The sequence below is a fragment of the Hemicordylus capensis genome, chromosome 2, assembly GCF_027244095.1.
Source record: "Hemicordylus capensis ecotype Gifberg chromosome 2, rHemCap1.1.pri, whole genome shotgun sequence".
Lineage (NCBI taxonomy): Eukaryota > Metazoa > Chordata > Lepidosauria > Squamata > Cordylidae > Hemicordylus > Hemicordylus capensis.
In genome coordinates, this window is record NC_069658.1 from 59,791,352 (window position 1) to 59,811,682 (window position 20,331).

At 40.6% G+C, this 20,331-nt stretch overlaps 1 protein-coding gene across 18 annotated transcripts in view; it reads left to right on the top strand.

Moving 5' to 3' along the window:
- Positions 1–20,331, top strand: part of ADGRV1 (adhesion G protein-coupled receptor V1) — a 457,213-nt gene that overhangs the window by 18,503 nt on the left and 418,379 nt on the right. For 17 of the 18 annotated variants that reach the window (XR_008315167.1, XR_008315166.1, XR_008315164.1 and 14 more), the window contains exons 2-9: positions 2,608–2,792; positions 3,211–3,360; positions 7,066–7,161; positions 8,794–8,898; positions 11,303–11,416; positions 14,015–14,580; positions 16,335–16,605; positions 19,299–19,628. Coding sequence is in view for 12 of the 18 variants with exons in the window: in XM_053290676.1 (XP_053146651.1) it covers positions 2,608–2,792; positions 3,211–3,360; positions 7,066–7,161; positions 8,794–8,898; positions 11,303–11,416; positions 14,015–14,580; positions 16,335–16,605; positions 19,299–19,628 (1,817 nt within the window). In the remaining 6 variants the exon portion in view is untranslated. Of the gene's footprint in view, positions 1–1,306; positions 1,433–2,607; positions 2,793–3,210; positions 3,361–7,065; positions 7,162–8,793; positions 8,899–11,302; positions 11,417–14,014; positions 14,581–16,334; positions 16,606–19,298; positions 19,629–20,331 lie in introns of all 18 variants that reach the window. The other variant, XM_053290666.1, reaches the window with a different exon arrangement.

The window sequence follows — 20,331 nt, forward strand, 5'->3', positions numbered from 1 at the left end:
CATATTTACCAAGCTACCCATGTGGTGGTGGTGTGGTTGCTTCCTCTGTGCATGCCCTGAATTTGTGTTGCCAAGCTGTGCGGACAGCTTGGTAAATATGGACCTGCATGCGCTTGGGCAGTGCCAGGGAGTGGGCGAGTGGCATCACCAGTAGCTGTGCCAACAAGTAAGGAGTACTTTTTTTTGCCACTCCCACCCCCAGCTCCTTTTTATGTAGAACTGGTCTGCTTGAACTGAGCTTGGTTTGGTTCCATTGTTGACCGAACTAGCCCTGGTTTGGTCTGCAATCTAACTGCTGAATTGGCCTGGTTGATACGAATTGGTTCTAAATCGAATGGTTCATGCACACCCCTCAGCTGGAGACCTGGAGAGCACGGTACAGTACTTTATTTCACTTATTTCTGTCTCCTCCTAGCTTTTTAAACCCTTTTTTTGACCTCGAAGAACCTAATTCCCAGTTCCCATTTACTCAAGGTCTCATTATCCATGGTTTCATTATCTCCTGTTGTGGGCCAGAATGGAACCACCGCAGATAACATGCACCACCTGTAGAGGAAGAATGAACACTATTCTAATAGACTGCGAGGAACTTTTTATGATAGGGACTGATACCAGTGACAAACACGGTTGCCATGTTGGATTATTTGTGGGTGCAGGGTTTTTCCTTAAAAAAAAGGAAACCCAGTTATTATCAATTGGTTGTGTTAACTTTTTAATCTATTAAAAATATAAAGAAGGTTCATATTAATAAGATTCTTTTCTCATACAGCTTGAAAACTTTATGAACACTGAAAAGCAACATGGGGAGTAGCCACTTTGTAATCACAAGACTTGGCAACAGATTCTCAATGTCTATAGAAAAAAGTTTCAGTCGACCCACAGGCAACTGCTCCTTTTCATTTTCTCCTGAAACACATTTCTCGCTTGAAGGGCCATCCCTGTTTCAGTGCTCTTATTTTTCGAGAATGTGGCTATAGTTAGTGTTATACTCATTGGCACATACTGATAAAGACACATGCTGCTGTGGGCTATCAGTCCACCACAGAAAGCACTGGCACACAAAAGGTTGCCCGAGCTGACCCAGTAATGGAGAATGAAAATCATAGCTTCTTGGCTTCCTGTCTGAGTCAAGCATGCTCTGTGTTTCTCCTCTTGGGTCTTCTCACAAGCAGCTGTGCAGATAAAGTGCCCTCTTTCTAGCCATGCTTTAAAAGCCTCACTTTATTTTAACTCTAGGTTATAGCTAGAGTTCTGTGGCAATCAAACTCCCCGCCCACAAGTGTATGCTTCTGCTCTTGTTTCTCAGTGACTTAACTGTGACTGGCCCTTTCTCTGAACAATTGTGGAAATGCATGCGCATCCAGACTTGACTACTGCAGTGCTCTCTACATCCAGTTCGGAAACTGCAGTTAGTACAGAATGCAACAGCCAGGTTAGTCTCCGGGGTTGCCTGAAGAGATCATATTTCACCCATTTTAAAAGAACTACACTGGCTGCCAATAAGTTTCTGGGCGAAATACAAAGTAATGGCTATTACCTAGAAAGCCCTAAAGGGTTTGGGTCCAAAGTATTTAAGAGAGCTTATTCTTCTTCATCAACCCCACCACCTGTTAAGACCATCTGGGGAGGTCTGGTTGCGGTTGCCACTGGCTCGGTTGGTGGTGACTTGAAACTGGGCCTTTTCGAGAGTTGCCCTGGGACTCTGGAACGTGCTTCCTAACAAAATTAGAGTTTCTCCTTCTCTAAATGTTTTTAAGAAGGACCTAAAAACAGACCTGTTTAGGCAGGCTATAGTTTTAAAGCTTTGGAGTGTTTATTGTATTTTAAATTGTTTTAATTATGTTAAAGTTTTAATGGTTTTATATTGTGAACTGCCCAGGGACTTTTTGTGTGGGGCAGTATATAAATGTATTGAATGAATGAATAGATAACAAACCTCCCCTCCTTGGAATACAGTATGTGTATGTAGTACTCTTTTTGTTGTGGCTTTGTGATATTTCTTCATGGAGGTATTTCTGGTAGACAATATGAAGATGCACTCAAGAATACCTAACACTTCCCTGCCACCCTGGGGGACTGAGCTGCTCCAAGCGGACTCCCATAATGGCTAATAAATCCATGTTGATAACTGGCTTTTTCTTGTGCTATTTCCGGTCCTGCATGCAAACCTGTGCTCTCTTAGCCAAAACAGCCAGCTTTTGCAAAGCTCTTTTTGCCCCTGCCTTTTAAAGAAAACTGCGTCAAAAGTTGTTAAATATTCAGGATATTTCAGTATGAAAAATCGGTGGTTTCAGTAAGAAAATCTGAAGGATCGTTGGCAACCTTAGGCTTGACCAGGAATACTAGCCAAAACTGATGTCCAAACATGGCTGAAGTGGAGAGTTCAGGTCCAGTTTGTCAGGTTCAGGCACTATATGAATAGATTTGACATGAAAAAAACTACCAAGGAATTTCTCAAAATATGGATTTGTTTACTTGGGGGGAAAATGAAGTGTGTATTAAAAAGTAGGAATTATTGGTCATTGTAATAGAAAAGCCTGAAGTGCACCCCGTGCATCTTCTCACTTGGTTTTCATATCCATATTTCAATTTTTTCTCTCTTTTCAGGGATGCCCTCTGCCTACTCACTAGTTACACTTCTTTTAGCATTATCTATTGGTTTTGCCATTGGAGAATCAGAAGTAAAATTCACTGGACAAACAGAATTTGTAGTTAATGAAACGACAACAACAGTTATACGTCTTGTTATTGAAAGGACAGGTGAACCAGTCAACGTCACAGCAATTGTATCGGTAAGAAAGTTCTACATCAATGCTAGAATGTTGTAAACTGAAAATCGTCAAAAGGAGGACTTTTTGGGCAGCAGGCATACTGTATATTTGTTCTTGCCAAACAGACAAAGGCAAAATCAGTTCTCACTAGAACAATGAGCTGCATGAAAACCATAAAATGCAGGGGGGATGAACAACTGCAGAACATATGCTTGTTTTAATAAGATGCTTGTTTTCATAATGGCACAAAACGTAGATGTGAGCAGAAGTATAATTTACATTTTTGATGTTTTTATCTTAAGAAATAAGATTATTTAATTGTTTTTATTGGGAGGGGATTGGTATTATCTTAATGTTTGCAAGGTGCTTGCATCCTGAATAAATAAATAAACTAACTAGATAGATAGATAAATAAAATACTTGTGTGTATTTATTGTAGATTCACGGTGAAAATACAGGTGACTTTTTTGACACGTATGCAGCAGCATATATTTCTGATGCAGAAACAAACCGAACTGTGTACATTTCTGTGTGCGATGATGATCTTCCAGAGGCTGATGAGAGTTTCATATTTTATTTGACATTACAGGTGGGCACTTCTTTTGACTAAGCTCAAATGTATACCTGTTCTAAGTGGAAGGTGATTTGGCCTTTCCTATGTTGTTGGTCTGACAGACATTTCAGTGTTTGAGGTTTGCATGAAACGTTTGAAAGCTTTGTTTTGCTTTAAGTTAGCATAAGTTGGTTTTAAAATAGGAAAAAGAAAAGCATATATCCAAAGAGCGTTAGCACATAAGATAAGTTTTACAATTCTTCCTTAGTGAAGAGAATTAAAAAAAAATCCTTAAAATATATTTAACAATCAAAAGGTTACTTTTAATTACTTTTGGCCATTCCTGTAGTTTGCCTGTAGAACAATCAAGAAGGTTATTTAAAGCCTCGTTTTCAGAGGCAAACATGCCAGACAGTGTATGATAGGCTGTTCTGCACTGCCCATGCTGCTGCAGGCATCCTCTCTAATAAAACGCTTGGTGTCCGTCCGTGGACGGGCACCAAGCGTGTGTTCGTGCCTCCCTGCCCTGTTCTGCGCCTGCGCGAAGCGCAGGCGCAGAACAGGGCAAGGGAGACATGAGGGCCGGCACCCGGTGGCCATCTTGGGCGGCCAGAAGCGGCCGCCCCGAAGAAGCCGGGAATGCGGGGAAGGAGGAGACTGGCCGAGGCGGCGGCAAAGCCGCCGCCTCGGCCAGAGGACGCAGCGCGGCCAAGGCGGCGGTGGAGCCGCGCCGCCGAAGCCGGGCGGGGGGAGGAGGTGATGGGGTAAGCCGGCCGAGGTGGCGGCAGAGCCGCCGCCGAGGCCTGGCACCGCCGCCGCAGCCAGGCGGCTGCAAGTCCTTGGGGCCCTTGCCCGTCCGGGGAGACCGGCCGGGAATGTGAGGCGGGGGCGGACCGGACCGGCAGCGCCGCCCCCAGAGTCTGCCCGGCCACCACCACCGCCACCGCCCACTCTCCCGCCCTCCCAGCTGCCCACATACTCCTTCCCCGCTCCCCCCCCGCAAATGATTAAGGGCCAAAACGGCCCAGAAGAATGCCTCCGCGGCCGCCGCCATGGCCGCCAACCGCCCTCCCAGCTGGCCGAGACCTCCTTACCCGAAGCAGCCCGCGACAGTCGGGCGAACTAAAAGCTGTTTTTGCGAAGAAGAGAGGAGCTCCCGAACAGAGCTCCTCTCTGTGCTAAGTCTCTCCCCGAAGTGGTGCTTTGGGCGCAAAGGACACCTATTGCGTCCTTTGCGTCCATAGCAGCAGTTTGGGCATTGGCTTAGCACAGAGAGGAGCTCTGTTCCGGAGCTCCTCTCTTCTTCGCAAAAAATGGATTTTTGATGCCCGACTGTCGCGGGCTGCTTTGGGTAAGGAAGTCTCGGCCAGCTGGGAGGGCGTGGGGGGGGGGAGGCCAGAGGAAGTGGGGCGGGGGGGGGGAACTCTCCCCTACTAGCGCCCGTTATCACAACGGGCCTGAAACACTAGTCTTAAATAATGCTGGTGCTGTTGTGCACAGGTTTTTGCGCTAATATGCAAAATTGCACAAGTGTACAGGCATTGTTTTAGATGCCTAAAACAGCGCAGGCAGTGTAGAACTGCCTGTGACACACTGCTTGGTACATTGTCCAGAGACTTAAGAAGTTCTCATGTTTGCAATACATACTGAACGTAAGTGTTTTCTTTTTAACCATTCGCTGCTAGCTGGGTACAATTATCTTCCTCTAACGTTCTGGGCCCCTGGTAAGGGATGAGTTCATTATTCTTCCAGTTGAAATGGTAGTTTCATAATTATGTACGCAATGATGTCTTTTACTTACCAGTGATTACTGACATTTTTAGAGTTAGCCTGTACTTTACTTTATAAGTTCAGTAATATTTGTTAGAATATGTTCCTGGTTTCTGACTTCTGGCTGGGTTACTAATTCCTAAACCTAGAAGTGAATTACCAAGAGAAAGTATCAAGCAAATAATCTGAATTTGAAACCAAGTATTTTGCAGCAACTTGCAACTGCAGTAATGTCATTCTAAATAGGCATGAAATATAAAACTTGAAAAGGAAAGTGGCTTTGTCCTGCAGCTTTATAATTACAAGCAAAAGAGCATACATGGATTCTGCCAAAACCGTTGGGTTACTATATTGAATTATGCTTGTGGCTGTGAAGCTTGGGCTATAGATTTGCTGAGCTGTGTGACGTCATAAAACATTCATGAACATTCCAACAACCTAGGGAAGTTTTCAGCAGTAGAATATACATATTGGTGATTAAAATCTCATACAGACCTTAGGGTAGGAGAAACTATGTGGGGCAGTTGGAGGACTGAGTGGAAAGAGAAAGTAAGGAAATTTGAGAAGCAAGGAGATGACAGGCAAAGTAGGAAAAGAAAGTGGGGTGTTCTGAGAAACAGAAACGTGTGGGTTAATGAGCTGTGGAGCAAACATGTGGAGGAAAGCAGTATAACTTTTCCTACCACTTATCTCCTTGCCAGGGAAAGTTTAACTGTGCCAGGTTACTGTTAAAGGAAGCAACCCTAGGGCCTAGATGCTGTGTAGGTGAGGTGGTGGGGGCTACATTTCACCTATGAACCAACCAGCCTATTCTTGAGCTGCAAACTTTGAGTGGGTTAATTTAAAAGCCAGAAATTTCATTTGGGTAGCAACATGTGCTCTTGTTCCTTTAATTGATTCATGTTTGATACTAGTCATCTCATGAACACAACATGCATTATGCTTTATACATGGAGAGGGAGCAGCTGGCCTTGCCCCCAGCCTTTTGGTGTTGAAGTGAAAATTGAGTTTCTACACACAGACAGTGGTGCGCACATAAATCCTCCACATGATTGGAAGCCCTGACTGAACAGCCTGGTTCTCACCTTGGCTTCAGTGTATGAAATTTGAAGATGGGGCTAACCATACAAGAAAGTTGTGGGGTGGGGAGCAGTTGCCATGGCCTTGTTCCTTAGCCATACTTAGAATGAACACATGGGACAATTGTGAGAAGAGGGTGGTTATTCAAAGGGTCTTCTTGGTCAGTGTAGGGTACTTGTCTGTCTTGCCTTTCCTTGGTGGTGGTGGTGCTGATGATAATGAACTGCCTTAGTATATACAAGTCATTGGATAAATGGTCAGCTTATTATTATGTTTCAAACCAGAAAATAATTTTCAGTTGTTTTTCGTCCCCACCCCCCGACCCCACTATTGTGAATTACAATTAGAAGGAAAATGGTACATGTAGATATTTCTGGTTTTATATTGTCAATGATATTCTGTATGCTCTTGGTCATATAATTACTGTGATAGGCCATATAATAATTCATCTCAGAATTTTTTCAATTATACTGTAATATAAAGTCCAAAGATCTGATGGCCTCAGTTTCTTGGGGGTGGGGAATTGATACTTCTTATTTAGATCCTTTATTGCTATGGTATCATTAATTTTGTCAAGCTGTTAATGGTCAACAGAATTTGTTAATTGTTAGTTAATGGTCGACAGAATTTACATCAAACACTTTGTAGTTTAACTGGACTGAGTCTATAGAATTTGTGTTCTGTGAAAATTAAGAATGCTTTTGGAGTATTTACTTGACTTGCACATCTTTCTCTTGGGATGTTTCATTAAGAGACACATTAATTTACTTTAAAATAAGCATATTATTGAATGCAAGTACTTATTATAATGCATTTTTCCTAATTGTATAGGCTGTTTCATTTACTGTGTATGCTTCTAACTTTACATACTGCATCCCTTGTTTATTTTAGAAGCCATTTCCAGGAGTAAAGCTTGGATATCCCAGAGCTGTAACTGTAACCATTTTATCAAATGACAATGCCTTTGGAATTATTTCTTTCAATATGGTATGTTTTCATATTCTATACCTTTAGTCTTTTAAATAGAATGATGAGGAGATTTCTCAAAGGAACAATTTAGGAGTTGGTGGAGATTGGGCATTTGTAGCATGGTGGCTAATGGTGAGCTTGAAATCCCTAGTTAAAATCTTAACTTGGTCATAGATGTCACTTATCTTTTAGCCTCAACTTCTCCCGCACCACACCCACCCTAAGCAATTGAGCATGTTGCCTCTTTCCATCTAAAGACTGAGACTACTCAACTAATTAGCAGCATCAAGGTGTTATTTGAAATCCCTTGGTGTAAATATGTTACTTTTGCTGTTTTGTTTACCAAAGTTGTCCAAGCATCTCAGAATTTAGAAGGGAAGATTTTCTGTTGCCCCAAAGCAGCCTTGTGTGGCTCAAGTCTCCCTGAGCTAATTATGACCTCACAGACCATGACATCAGAGAAGCCATATCAAAGGCAACCAGAGTCATGACATTTGGACAGGACATCAGAGGGTCTGATTTAAATCCCGAAAGTACAAAATTAGTGGATCAAGTTATACTGATTTAACAGACATCCGAAGATGAAGAAGGTAGTGTAGTTTTTTCAGAGGCCATTTATATTTTCATTAGGTCCAAACAAAAAAATGGAAAGCACATTGTCTTCTCTGTTGTTGTTAAAAAATTTTCTTTCATCATTTGATCAATGCAATGATCCTTTAAAAAAACAACTTAAAGGACCTTTGTTTCTGTTCCATAGTTTTCAACAGTTATGGGATCATTTTGAATATAATCCCATATTTGACTAGGACTGGGGAGACCCGAGTTCAAATCCTCATTCAGCCATGATACTAGCTGGGTGACTCTGGGCCAGTCACTTCTCTCTCAGCCTAACCTACTTCACAGGGTTGTTGTGAGGAGAAACTTAAGCATGTAGTACACCACTCTGCGCTCCTTAGAGGAAGAGCGGGCTATAAAATGTTAATAATAATAATAATAATAATAATAATAATAATAATAATAATAATGCCTATAAGCAAGGGAAGCAGAAAGTACAGAGCTAGTGAAGCAGGGGAAGCAGATATTGTTAGAACTTTGAAGACACTGCTTTACTGGAAGACCCGGTTAGTTTGTAAATGGTATGATAATACTGTATTTATAGGGCAAATTCAATTGTCATGTTCATTGTCTGGAGGAGAAGGCACAAATGGCTACTGGAATAGTGAAGTATTTTAAATCTAAGAGGCAACATTTTGAAAATCTTACTACTGAACATATCTTCTTGTTCAATATTTATTTATCTAGATTTTATTGTTGCCTTGGCTTTTGCTAAACCTTGATTTAATTGGGACAGTTTAGTAAACTTTCAACTGTTTAGTTATTTATGATTTGATTAGCAAAATCTCTGTTTAATAGTTTAAAAGATCTCTAAATATTGTGAAACACACACACACACACATATATATGTTATAGTTCATGTTTTTGATTAGCAAAACTAATTGGTTGCTGGGAAATGGAATACTATTAGAAGAGTTGCTCACAGATTGGATTAGCTTGTCTTTGGGAACATAGTATTTCTATGGTAGCATGGCACTCTGTTTTTGGAATACTTCATTGGTGTCTGATTGCCTGTTCCTTCTCTTCCCCCTTTAGCCTGCCTTAATAATCTTGAATGAGCCGAGAGGGAGGAATGAATCTATGCCTCTCACTCTAATTCGAGAGAAGGGGACCTATGGGACTGTGACCGTGATATATGAGGTAAATATGTTGAAATAACTTACTTCACCCTTAAACCTGTTAAAGTGACATTGGAAAGCTAGGATCTTATAATCATAGTGGTGGGTAAATATTGTAGTTCTGAAACTACTGTCCACAAAGTATTCCTGTTTGCTTTAATGAAATTAAGCTTGTTTTCAAGATTGTGTCCTATATCCAGATTTCCCATTTAATCTCAGGGAAGAGAAGGTGGTAGACAATGAGGCTCATCCAAAGTCTTAATAGGACCATCAGCTGTCCCATTTAGGCCAGGGTATAAGCCCATTGGGTATTAAGCAGGACCTGTAGATTGCTAATCTTGAGTCGCAGCTGTCTGGAAATATTTAACGTGTTCAAGGTATCAGGTAAGAGCTGAGCTTTGCAGGAACACAGAGAACTCAGAGAGAAAGTATAGGTTGATTTGACAAGGATCAAAAATCAGTGAACCCTGATGACTTCCAGACCTCAGTCCTTCAAGGGAATTTAAAGGGGAAGTGCTCCAGCTTGGGGCCATCCACTATTGCATAGCTGTATGGTTTTGGATTGTGTACTCTGCCATCTCCATTTAGGCATCCTTGGAAAGCAATTATTTTCTGCCTGCATTGCTTCTGCAAATTCACATTCAGTGGAGTTATCTAGGGTTGTGAGAGGGCTAATATGTGCCCCCTCTCCCTTGAACTCAAATTTGGAACTTTTGAGAACCCACTGTGATGTATTTAATGATTTTTGTGTGTGGATAAAATATCTCATATTCAGGCTGAACTGGATTCCACATTTATTGCAGAGTCCACTAGGGACATGTCCAGCAACTCCTCTTAAGGGATCAGATTGGATCACTTACAGTTTGTGATTCCTGAGGATGTGGACAAACTTTCGGACTGTACGCCCTACCACCTGTTCCCTTGACCCTTCCCCAATTTGGCTCATTTAATCTGCCAATAGTACTATCAGAGAGGGTCTGGTACATATTATAAATGCTTCTTTGAGGGAGGGCAGGATGCATCGTTGCCTTAAGGAGGCTATTATTAGACCTTACTTGAAGAAACCTGCACTGGACCTTTCAGTTAGCCAATTATAGACCTATCTCCAATCTTTCATGGTTGGGCAAGGTGATTGAGAGGGTGGTGGCTTCTCAGCTCTAGGCAGTCTTGGAGGAAGCAGATTATCTAGACCCTTTCAAACTGTATTTCAGGCAGGCTATGGGGTTGAGACTGCCTTGGTCGGCCTGATGGATGATCTCCCAATGGGTATTGACAGAGGAAGTATGTTGATCCTTTTGGTTCTCTCGTTGGCTTTCAGTACCATCAACCATTATATCCTTCTGGGTCGCCTGAAGAAGTTGGGATTGGGTGGCACTGTGTTACAGTGGTTCTGTTCCTACCTCTCTGGCAGATTCCAGATGGTATCACTTGAAAAAGCATTGGAGACTGTTGCTCTGCAAAGCAGGAGTTAATGTACAGAGTTCCACAAGGCTTCATACTGTCTCCAATGCTTTTTAACATTTACATGAAACCACTGGGAGAGATCATTGGGAAATTTGGTGCAGGGTGTTATCGATATGCTGATGACACCAAATCTGTTTCTCCAAATCAGTCTCAGGTAGTGACATAGCTTCCTTCAATCCCTGCCTGGAGGTGGTAATGAGCTGGATGAGGAAAAGCAAACTGAAATTGAATCCAGATAAGATGGAGGTACTGACTGTGGGGGGTCAGAACTCAAGATTTGGTTTAGATGTGCCTGTTCTGGATGCAGATAGGGTTGATTTATACCTCATCTGAATGTCTCAGCTTCCACTCCCAGAGACAGAGTCTAGTTACTCTTCCTCCTCCTGAGAGAGGTGTTTGGAGGATCAACCTTCATTCTAGGTTCTTGCATTCTGAGGCCACAAGACTTGTGGGGCAAATGTTTCACTTTTGAAGTCATTATCATTCTACTTGTGCCAAGAATTACGAAACCAAATGTTCTACTTTTAATCCAATAGCTAGAGTTTCCTCATCTTTCAATGCATCACTGTGTAGTTTATGTAGTTTGGACAAAACCACATAATCATTATTTAAATTAATTTCTTGGTGAAAGCCTATTAATTTCAATAAGGATTTTTCTTTCATCCCAATTATTAAAAGATTTTTCCAACCATGTTAGAGGGGCTTCATTGCTTTCTCAAAGTTCTGTTGGAAACAGTTGGAAACAACCTCTGTGCTTACTGAACAGAAGCCATATTTGTATCCATGTGTAGTTTTTGTATATTATATATTTTAATGTTGGATTGTTTATATATTTTTAGCTAAATGTTTTTAATTCATTTTTATTATGTGTTTTAACTTTTGTAAACCGCCTTGGGGTTGTTTTTAGCGAAAGGCGGTATAGAAATCTAACAATAAATAAATAAAAAATATTTCTTCCATAGGTAGAAGGTGGTCCAGATTCTCCTGAGGAAGACTTGAGCCCATCAAAAGGAAACATCACCTTTTCTCCTGGCACAGCTGTATTGATTTATAACTTATTTATTCTTGATGACCAGGTGAGAACACATTTCAGTAATGTTTGAAGGCTTTGATCTGATAAGTTCCCAATAGGGGGTACTTGAAGGGCTCTCAGGGATTATTCAGAGCCCTACTGCCTCCCCACACTGCAGTCACACTATTTGTTCCACTTCTGAGGATAGCTGGCTTGAAGCCAATGCATTTTCAGTGATCTGCCTGCTGCAGAACGGGAGGGAAGAGGACAAAGATCCTCCTCCTCTGCTCCTAATTGGCTGGCCACATGCTGAAGCTCAGTGTACTCTTCCCCTCAGCCTGACTGACAAGTTTCAGAAAATTAGCACTGAGTACTCCCATTGAAATCAATAGGACAAATAAATTTGTCCCATTTCAATGGTTACTCATAAATAACTTATTCTGGATGTAAGCCAGTCTCATAACTGTAACTTTTAAATGTGTGTGTGTCTATCTCTGTCTCTCTATACACACACAATACGTGTGTGGATTGATTGATTGATTGATTGTTGATTAACAAACAGAAATATAATGTGCAAGATGTTTTGGCATTTTCAAACTGAAATATAAGACGTTTCGGCTTCCACTATCTTCAGTTGCTCAGATGTTATAAGACATGTTATATGTATAACATCAGAGCAACTAAAGAAGGTGTAAGCTGAAATGTCTTATATTTATGTTTGTTAATCAACAATAAATTTATACAATTCCATTTTTATTAACATCAACCTTCAGGGATACAGTAATACTTATACAGAGTTCTGTTTGCAGCTTTAAAAATTATCTCCCTCTCTTTCTCACTCTCTATGGGATACCAGAGCTAAAGGTTTGAGGCAGAAGGGGGGTACACTTGTTAAAACAGCTTGCAAAACCCTATTTTAGGATATCAAAATGATTAGTTCTGTGAAAATAATACAGGTGAAACTCGGAAAATTAGAATATCGTGCAAAAGTCCATTAATTTCAGTAATGCAAATTAAAAGGTGAAACTGATATATGAGACAGACGCATTACATGCAAAACGAGATAAGTCAAGCCTTAATTTGTTATAATTGTGATGATCATGGCGTACAGCTCATGAAAACCCCAAATCCACAATCCCAGAAAATTAGAATATTACATGGAACCAAGAAGACAAGGATTGTAGAATAGAACAATATCGGACCTCTGAAAAGTATAAGCATGCATATGTATTCAGTACTTGGTTTGGGCCCCTTTTGCAGCAATTACTGCCTCAATGCAGCGTGGCATGGATGCTATCAGCCTGTGGCACTGATGAGGTGTTATGGAAGACCAGGATGCTTCATTAGCGGCCTTCAGCAATTCTGCATTGTTTGGTCTCATGTCTCTCATCCTTCTCTTGGCAATGCCCCATAGATTCTCTATGGGGTCAGGTCAGGCGAGTTTGCTGGCCAATCAAGCACAGTACACTGTATACTTTTCAGAGGTCCGATATTGTTCTATTCTACAATCCTTGTCTTCTTGGTTCCATGTAATATTCTAATTTTCTGGGATTGTGGATTTGGGGTTTTCATGAGCTGTTCACCATGATCATCACAATTATAACAAATTAAGGCTTGACTTATCTCGTTCTGCATGTAATGCGTCTGTCTCATATATCAGTTTCACCTTTTAATTTGCATTACTGAAATTAATGGACTTTTGCACGATATTCTAATTTTCCGAGTTTCACCTGTATGCTTTGACAAATCCTTGCTACAGGTAAATATATGTTAATTAGGCTGTACCAATAATATTTCAAACCTTCCATATTGTATTATGTGAAGCTTAAAACTTTAAAGGAATAGTATAAATGTTTTAATAGAAAAGATTAGAAAACCAGCTATTTAGAACAGATATCTGAGACTAGATAGCACTTTTTGTAATGCTATACAGAAGTCTGTGCTAGGCCATATACACTGGCCAGTTACAACTTAATTTTTTCTCAGCACAGATATACGTCTCTGAAATTAATGTATTATCCAGTTATGCTTTGTTTTAATATCTTGCTCTCCTTTCTGCAGAAAGACATTCAGGGTGAATAATCAGAAGTAATCCATAAAAAGTTTTAAAACTATTAATACAGCAAGCTTCAAAAGAAACTGGAACCCTGGGTTACTGCCTTGGGTTACTGGATTCGGTCACAAGTACCTTTTCAATAACATTGTGGCCTGTACAGCAGATTCTGTTGCAATGCTAGTTTACCTCTTGTTCTTCCTGACCTGTGTGGCATCTAGAGCCCCCTAGCATACTCTGTGTAGGGACTGAAGAAAAGTGCAGGAGCTGAGGGAACCAAAAGGAACTGAGACCTGATTTCACTGTTGCAATCCTGGGTAAACCCACAAACATTTGTCCCCTGGTGTGTGTGGGGAGTATCAAATTTTCAGAATTGGATAAAATGCCTAAAATATAAGGTTTGATCTGGGCCAAACATGTGTCTCTTTTAGAATATCAGTGCTTCAGTGATCATTTACAGCAATATGTTATACAAAAAAGAAATGCAGTATTATGGGGAACATCTATTAACTAGTATACCTGGTTCTTTTCCTGCTTTTATAATTTACTGATGTGTACATATTTACTTTTGAATTGAGTAATCCCTATTGGCTTAATGTTACTTTTTAGATACCAGAAAATGATGAAATGTTTATTATTCATCTGAGAAGTGTAGAAGGAGGAGCTGAAATCAATGCATCAAGAAAATCTGTTGAGATTGTTATTAAGAAAAATGATAGCCCAGTCCGATTTTCTCAAAGTATTTATATGGTGCAAGAAGAGGATGATATACTTACAGTTCCAGTATTTCGGGGTAAAGATGACGATGGAAACATAATTGGACCTGATGAATATGAAGTCTCCATCCACTATATCATTGTAACTGGGAATTCAACAGCACATGCACAACTTAACTTAGACTTTCTAGATCTACAGCCAAATACGACTGTTGTTTTCCCACCTCTGGTACACGAATGTTCCATAAAATTCAAAATCCTTGATGATGCCATACCAGAAATTGCTGAGACATTTCATATTATGCTAATTAAGGATACCTTGCAAGGAGATGCTGTTTTAACAAAGCCTTCCATTGTCCAAGTTACTATTAAGCCTAATGATAAACCCTATGGAGTTCTATCCATAAACAGTGGCTTGTTCACACAGACAGTTGTTATTGATGAAGATCAAATGTTAAGGTACTGTATCTTTTCTGTTGTACTGATAACATCTTAAAGTAGATTTATGAGACAGCTAATGATAATTTACCTAAGAAATTTAGACTGCTCATGCTTCCTTTTTATGTCATGTTTATGTGTGCTTTTCTGAATTTAGCTTTGAATTATGTTTTGCTTTGTCATTAATATGTGCCTAAATTTTGAATAATAGAAATCCAGTCCATTCCTTGTCTTCTTGATGCTTGCCTGCCTTGATTGGTGATGTTTTCCCAGCTGTATGAGAGCAGTTTTGAGCAGTTCCCTCACAACAGGGGAAAACATTACATAATCAAGCCACATGGATAGGGGCCAGACATATGGGTCTCTCCCACAGAACTGGCACCCCACATTGATGGGTCATTTAAATATTATCCAAGACCTTATACCAATACTCACCCATAACTGGCTCCAATGAAGCTGGAAGAACATCTATTGGGCATGTATCTAACATTAAACCATTAAAGTCAATGATGTTACCGTATGCTAGGAGATTCTCACTTTATTTTCCTAATGTTATCTCTAAATTAGTTCCACTGATAAGAACTTTGATTAATAGGAACTTTAATATTAGAGTTAAATGATTTGACTCCTGGAGTATAAAGCCTTAGCCAGGTGCAGATTTCTTTTCCATAAGAAGCATGCAGATATTTCTGTGGCACAAATAGGGATGCATGAACATCTGTGATCTGTTTTTTTAAAAGCAGCAAACATTGTGTACTTATAGGTATAGATGACAAATATGTATATACGCTATTTCAACAAAAGTTCCCAAAGCATAGAGAAATAAAAATAAATAAGGATGGTCAGTGTTTCCTGTAATAGGGATTCTCAGATGTTGTTGACTACAACTCCCAGCATCCCCAGCTGAAATAGCCTTTGGTTGAAGATTATGGGAGTTGTAGTCAACAACATCTGGGAATCCCTGTTACAGGGAACACTGGTATGGGTAAAGACACATGTATATTTTAAGTGTGATGATGAAAGTAATTTGAACACATGTTCTGCCTTGAAAACAAATGCATCAGAATTATAGTGAATGTGTGTTCAGATCATTTCCACCACACCTTAGAATGTGTGCCTTCATCCTAGGTTTTAAACCTGAATCTGAAACAGATTTTTCAAGAATTATGGATCCATGAGAAAAAACAAGAACGGCACAATAAAACTGCAGAATTAAGGTTGCAATCCTGTGCACTTACCCTGGAGTAAGTCCCACTGAACACCGTGTTGACTTACTTCTGAGTAAACATGCATAAGATTTCGCTGCATGTCAATTGCACAGAATGAGAATGTAGACATAATAGCCTAGTACTAGTTACACAGCAAGTCAATTTGTACTTTGAATAGAGAGACCAGTGATGAGCAATAGAGATTCAATGCAATTCAGTTATATTGTTACCTTTTAGTATGTTGTTCCAGATCACTTTATGGAATGGTTTTTGTTGCCACTCTGTTATAGATTTGCAGTATTTCAGTGTTGATCCTTCCAATCTGGGGGCCATTAACTTAGGCAGTGACAATACTACATATAGTAGTATGCTTCTCTTCGAGTGCTAGATTTTATCTTCAGGTGTTCTGCTGTGAAACTGGTTTGCTGTTCTAATGTAAAGTTTTTTTCACCATATTAAGTACCTGCCTGGAGTATTCTAGCTGTATTTTGAAGCTACAACTAGAACTTGCTACAAGTTAGTGTTTAAGACAAACCTCCTATGTTAAACTTTGTTTGCAACCCCTAGGTATGAAAGCATCACAATTGTAAGAAATGGTGGAACACACGGAAATGTTTCAGTTACATGGATTATAACCCGCAACAATAGTGATACTTCACCTGTAACTGCAGACATCATTCCGGATTCAGGAATGCTACATTTTGCTCAAGGGCAGATGTTGGCATCACTTCCCCTGACCATTGTTAATGATGACCTTCCTGAAGAAGCAGAACCATATCTATTCAGAATTCTGGCTCACACAGTACAGGGGGGTGCAGAAGTCAGTGAACCAGCAGAGGCAAGTCTGCATTTCTTCTTTCTTTTAACGAAATTCATGCATTCTAGGAAGACACTCAAAATACTTAGGCTAAAGTAATGTTTGAAATGAGGCAGCTGCAGGAAGTTAATATGCTTTTAAGTAAAGTTTTTGACTTCTTGTAGCTGGCTCATTAAAAATATTACTTTAGCCTAAATATTTTACCCTTAGTTTTTAAGGGTAGTATCCACAATGATGCACATAGAGAGATTTTTTGCAGGATTTGTGCTCTACAAAATTGTGCTATTACTAGCAACCACCCAAATGCATGGCTCTTAAAAGAATTCCATATATATATGGAGGTGTGCCAAAGTTTGTGTAAGGAGTTACACATTGTACATATATGGGCTTATGTAACATATATCACAAGGGCAAGAGCTAGCCTGAAGCAGAAATACATTTCTTTGTACAATAATAATGTGTTATGTCCTTATGCAAGTGCAAGACTAGTCTGGGTTCTACCCTAAATTTAGGGAAGAAAATTAACTCGTCAACTTACTCTTTTCCTGGTTAGAGTGTTCAGTTCAGAGGTGCCCAATGAAAAGCATGTGGAAAAGTATTCCCAGCCATGAACCTTTGTGATAGGGAAAAATACAAATTTAAATACAATAGTTACATAATTTACAGGCACACTCCAGACAACAGTTCCTGTATGAAAGAGCTCATTGTTTGCTGAAGATTTGCAGGCTATCAAAGTCTGAGCAATTAACTCAATGGCTGTATCTGCATGGCTGCAAGAGACACTTTTCTGTTTTGTTGGCTGGGGTATGGAGAAAGATTTAAAACTTGGACATATATTTGGTAATAATATACTGAGAATAGACAAGACCAGAAAAGAGTGGCAAGGATAGACATGTAAGATGTCTTACTTATGGGCACAGCCAAGCAGCTGTGCTGATCTTCCATGACATTTGTTGTTTGTATAAGAATAATTAATGCTCTGTGTTTTTTTAAATGTTTTAAGGCTGCAGTCCTACAGATATAAAAAGCTATATTACTCCTTTATCTGGGAGAAAATCCCAATGAATATAGTGGAACATTTAAGTAAATGTACATAGAATTTGGCTGTAAAAGTATACTTGGGCTAAAAGTAGAGCAATGAGTGGTATACAGGAGAGGGAAAGATTTCCTGACCCTTTGATTGTGAGAACATTGTATTTACCTTTTTCCTCCTCTTGTTCAGTGCCATCTGCTTCTGAAGGAGCAGATGCACAATCTTGGAGTATTCTTGGAAAGCCAAGTGGTGGCTATGGCCAGGAACATCTTTGGGTTAGTTTTGGCTTGTTCAGCAACTGCAATCCTTCCTTGAGAAGGTGGATCTGCTGCTAATATCCATGCCTTGGTCACGTCCTACTTAGATTTTTGCAACATTTTCTACCTTCTACCTGGTGTTATGTTGCATTCTGTCTAGTAATCTCTATATTTTGTCTTTTAGAAGTTTTTCCCAGTGGGGATCCTGTAGAGAGTGTGTGGTGGGTAGAGTAAGAAAGAAAAAGGAGGAAAAGGAGAAAGAGAAAATGGAATTGTTTCTGAAGAAAGACTTAATTAAACCTACATAAGATTTCCTTGTGTTTATGAGGGGAACAGTTATAAAACAGGTTGCCTTGGAAAAGTATTCAGAAGATGCCTATAAGTGGTACAAAATGTTGTATATAATTCCAATTTTATCTAAATTACATTGGCTTCCCATCAATTAAAGATGCAGATCATTACCTTTGAAGCTCTGTACAGTTTGGGCCCTGGATATCTTAAGGACTTAATACTATGTGATTCTTTCTGCCCATTAATATCTTCTAGAGAGGCTCCAGGAATGGAACAATTCTGAAACACTGGAATCTGAAGCAGGGGTGAAGCTACTGGTGTTCAAGGGTGTCCCTTGAGCACAGCTCATCCGCCCCAGGGGCCCTTCTGTCACCACTTCCCTCTTCCCTGGCTGTTCCTGCTGCTGCCTCTGCTGCCTGCCTGCCTCTGCCTTTTCACTGACTGCTGCCGCCTCCTCTTTCCCTGTCTTTCTTGGCCGGCATGGTGTGCACTATTTGCAAATTATTCCTGCTTCCTGTGGAAGCAGTAAGTGCTTGCAAGCTGTGTGCACCACACGGGCTGAGGCAGAGAAGCAGGAAGTGCTTCCAAATGGTGGGCACTGCATGATCTGAGAAGAAGAAGGAGAGGGAAAGAGGAGGAGGTGGACAGGGAGAGAAGAGGTTGCAGCAGGTAAATGGGCAGAGGCGCAGGCAAGTGGGCAGTGGTGATAGCAGGGGGTGAATAGGGTGATGCTCCAGTGGATGCCTTTAAAGGCCGAGAAGGGAGAACAGAGCTCTGTAAGATTATGGAGCTAGCCCCAACTGGAGCCTTTAGCCACTGCAAGCAGCTCTGTTTTCAGTGAGGATGTTTTGTGAGGTGTGTGTGTGTCCAGATAGGGATTTCAAGCCTTGATTCCAGCTGCATATGAGCAGATTTCAGCAAAACAACAACAAAAACCCAAACAAACTCCACAAAACAACAACAAAACCTCAAGTGACTGCAATCACTTACTGAAGAGAACTGAACAATATATATTTTTAGGAGTCATCCCCATTGCAACAGTAAACAGTGATGGGATAACAGCATGGTGTGAATGTTAATGGTCATTTGCACTTAATAATATTCTCTCTCTCTCTTTTATTTTTTTTTGGTAGCTTTTGTTCTACATTCAGGACAGTGATGACGTTTATGGTGTGATTAAATTCTACCCTTTGGAAAACCAGAGGATAGAAAGCAGCCCAGATGGGCGGTTTTTGTCCCTTAGCTTTGCAAGGCAAAGGGGAACTGTGGGAAATGTGAGGCTATTTTATACTGCTCTGTATATTCCTGCTGGGCCAGTGGATCCTGAACGAGCTAAAGAGCATATCCTAAACATTTCTGGAAGAAGCACGCTCTACTTGCCAGAAGGAAAAACTGAAGATATTGTAAAAGTACCAATAAGAAATGATGCATTTCTTCAAAATGGGGCCCATTTCCTAACACAGGTATGTGATATAAAATTGTCATAACATATTTGAAATGCTGTATTTTATGGCACAACTGTTTAGCTTTCCAGTGGCTTGGTGTGTGCTCTGATATTGGTCATATGCATCTGATCTCTAGAGATCAAAAATGGACCACATGATGAATGCGCTCTTCATTTCCCCATTCCTCTCACATGCAGATTTCCTCCACTTTTCCTTCCACAGATTTAAGCATGGTTTTGGGTTACGGTCAGGGGCTGCACCACAGGAGGCTTTCCTGTGGCCAAACCTGCCCTCCCTCTATCAGATATGATGAGACTGGAAGGATCCTGATGCCACAGGTGCCTGGGCACCAGCCACCTAACTTCTCCTGCTCCTGTAGCTGCCTTTAAAGGCTGAGGAGAGGAAGTGAGATGGTGAAAAATAGAGCCAGCCCCAACTGGAGCCTTTAGCAGAGGGCCTAACAGGAGGAAGTTTTACGAATTTATTTATTTATTTATTTACTTACTTACATACATACATTTATATCCCACTCTCCGAGGCGCTCAGAGCAGTGTACATGCTTAATTTTATCCTCAGAACAACCCCGTGAGTTAGGTTAGGCTGAGAGATACATGACTTGTAGGGATGTGCATGGGTCCAGACCAGTCCGGACCACCATGGGGGGGTCTTCCTTTAAGGGCAGGGGGGTAGAACTTACCCCTCCTGCCGCTCTTCCCCCTCC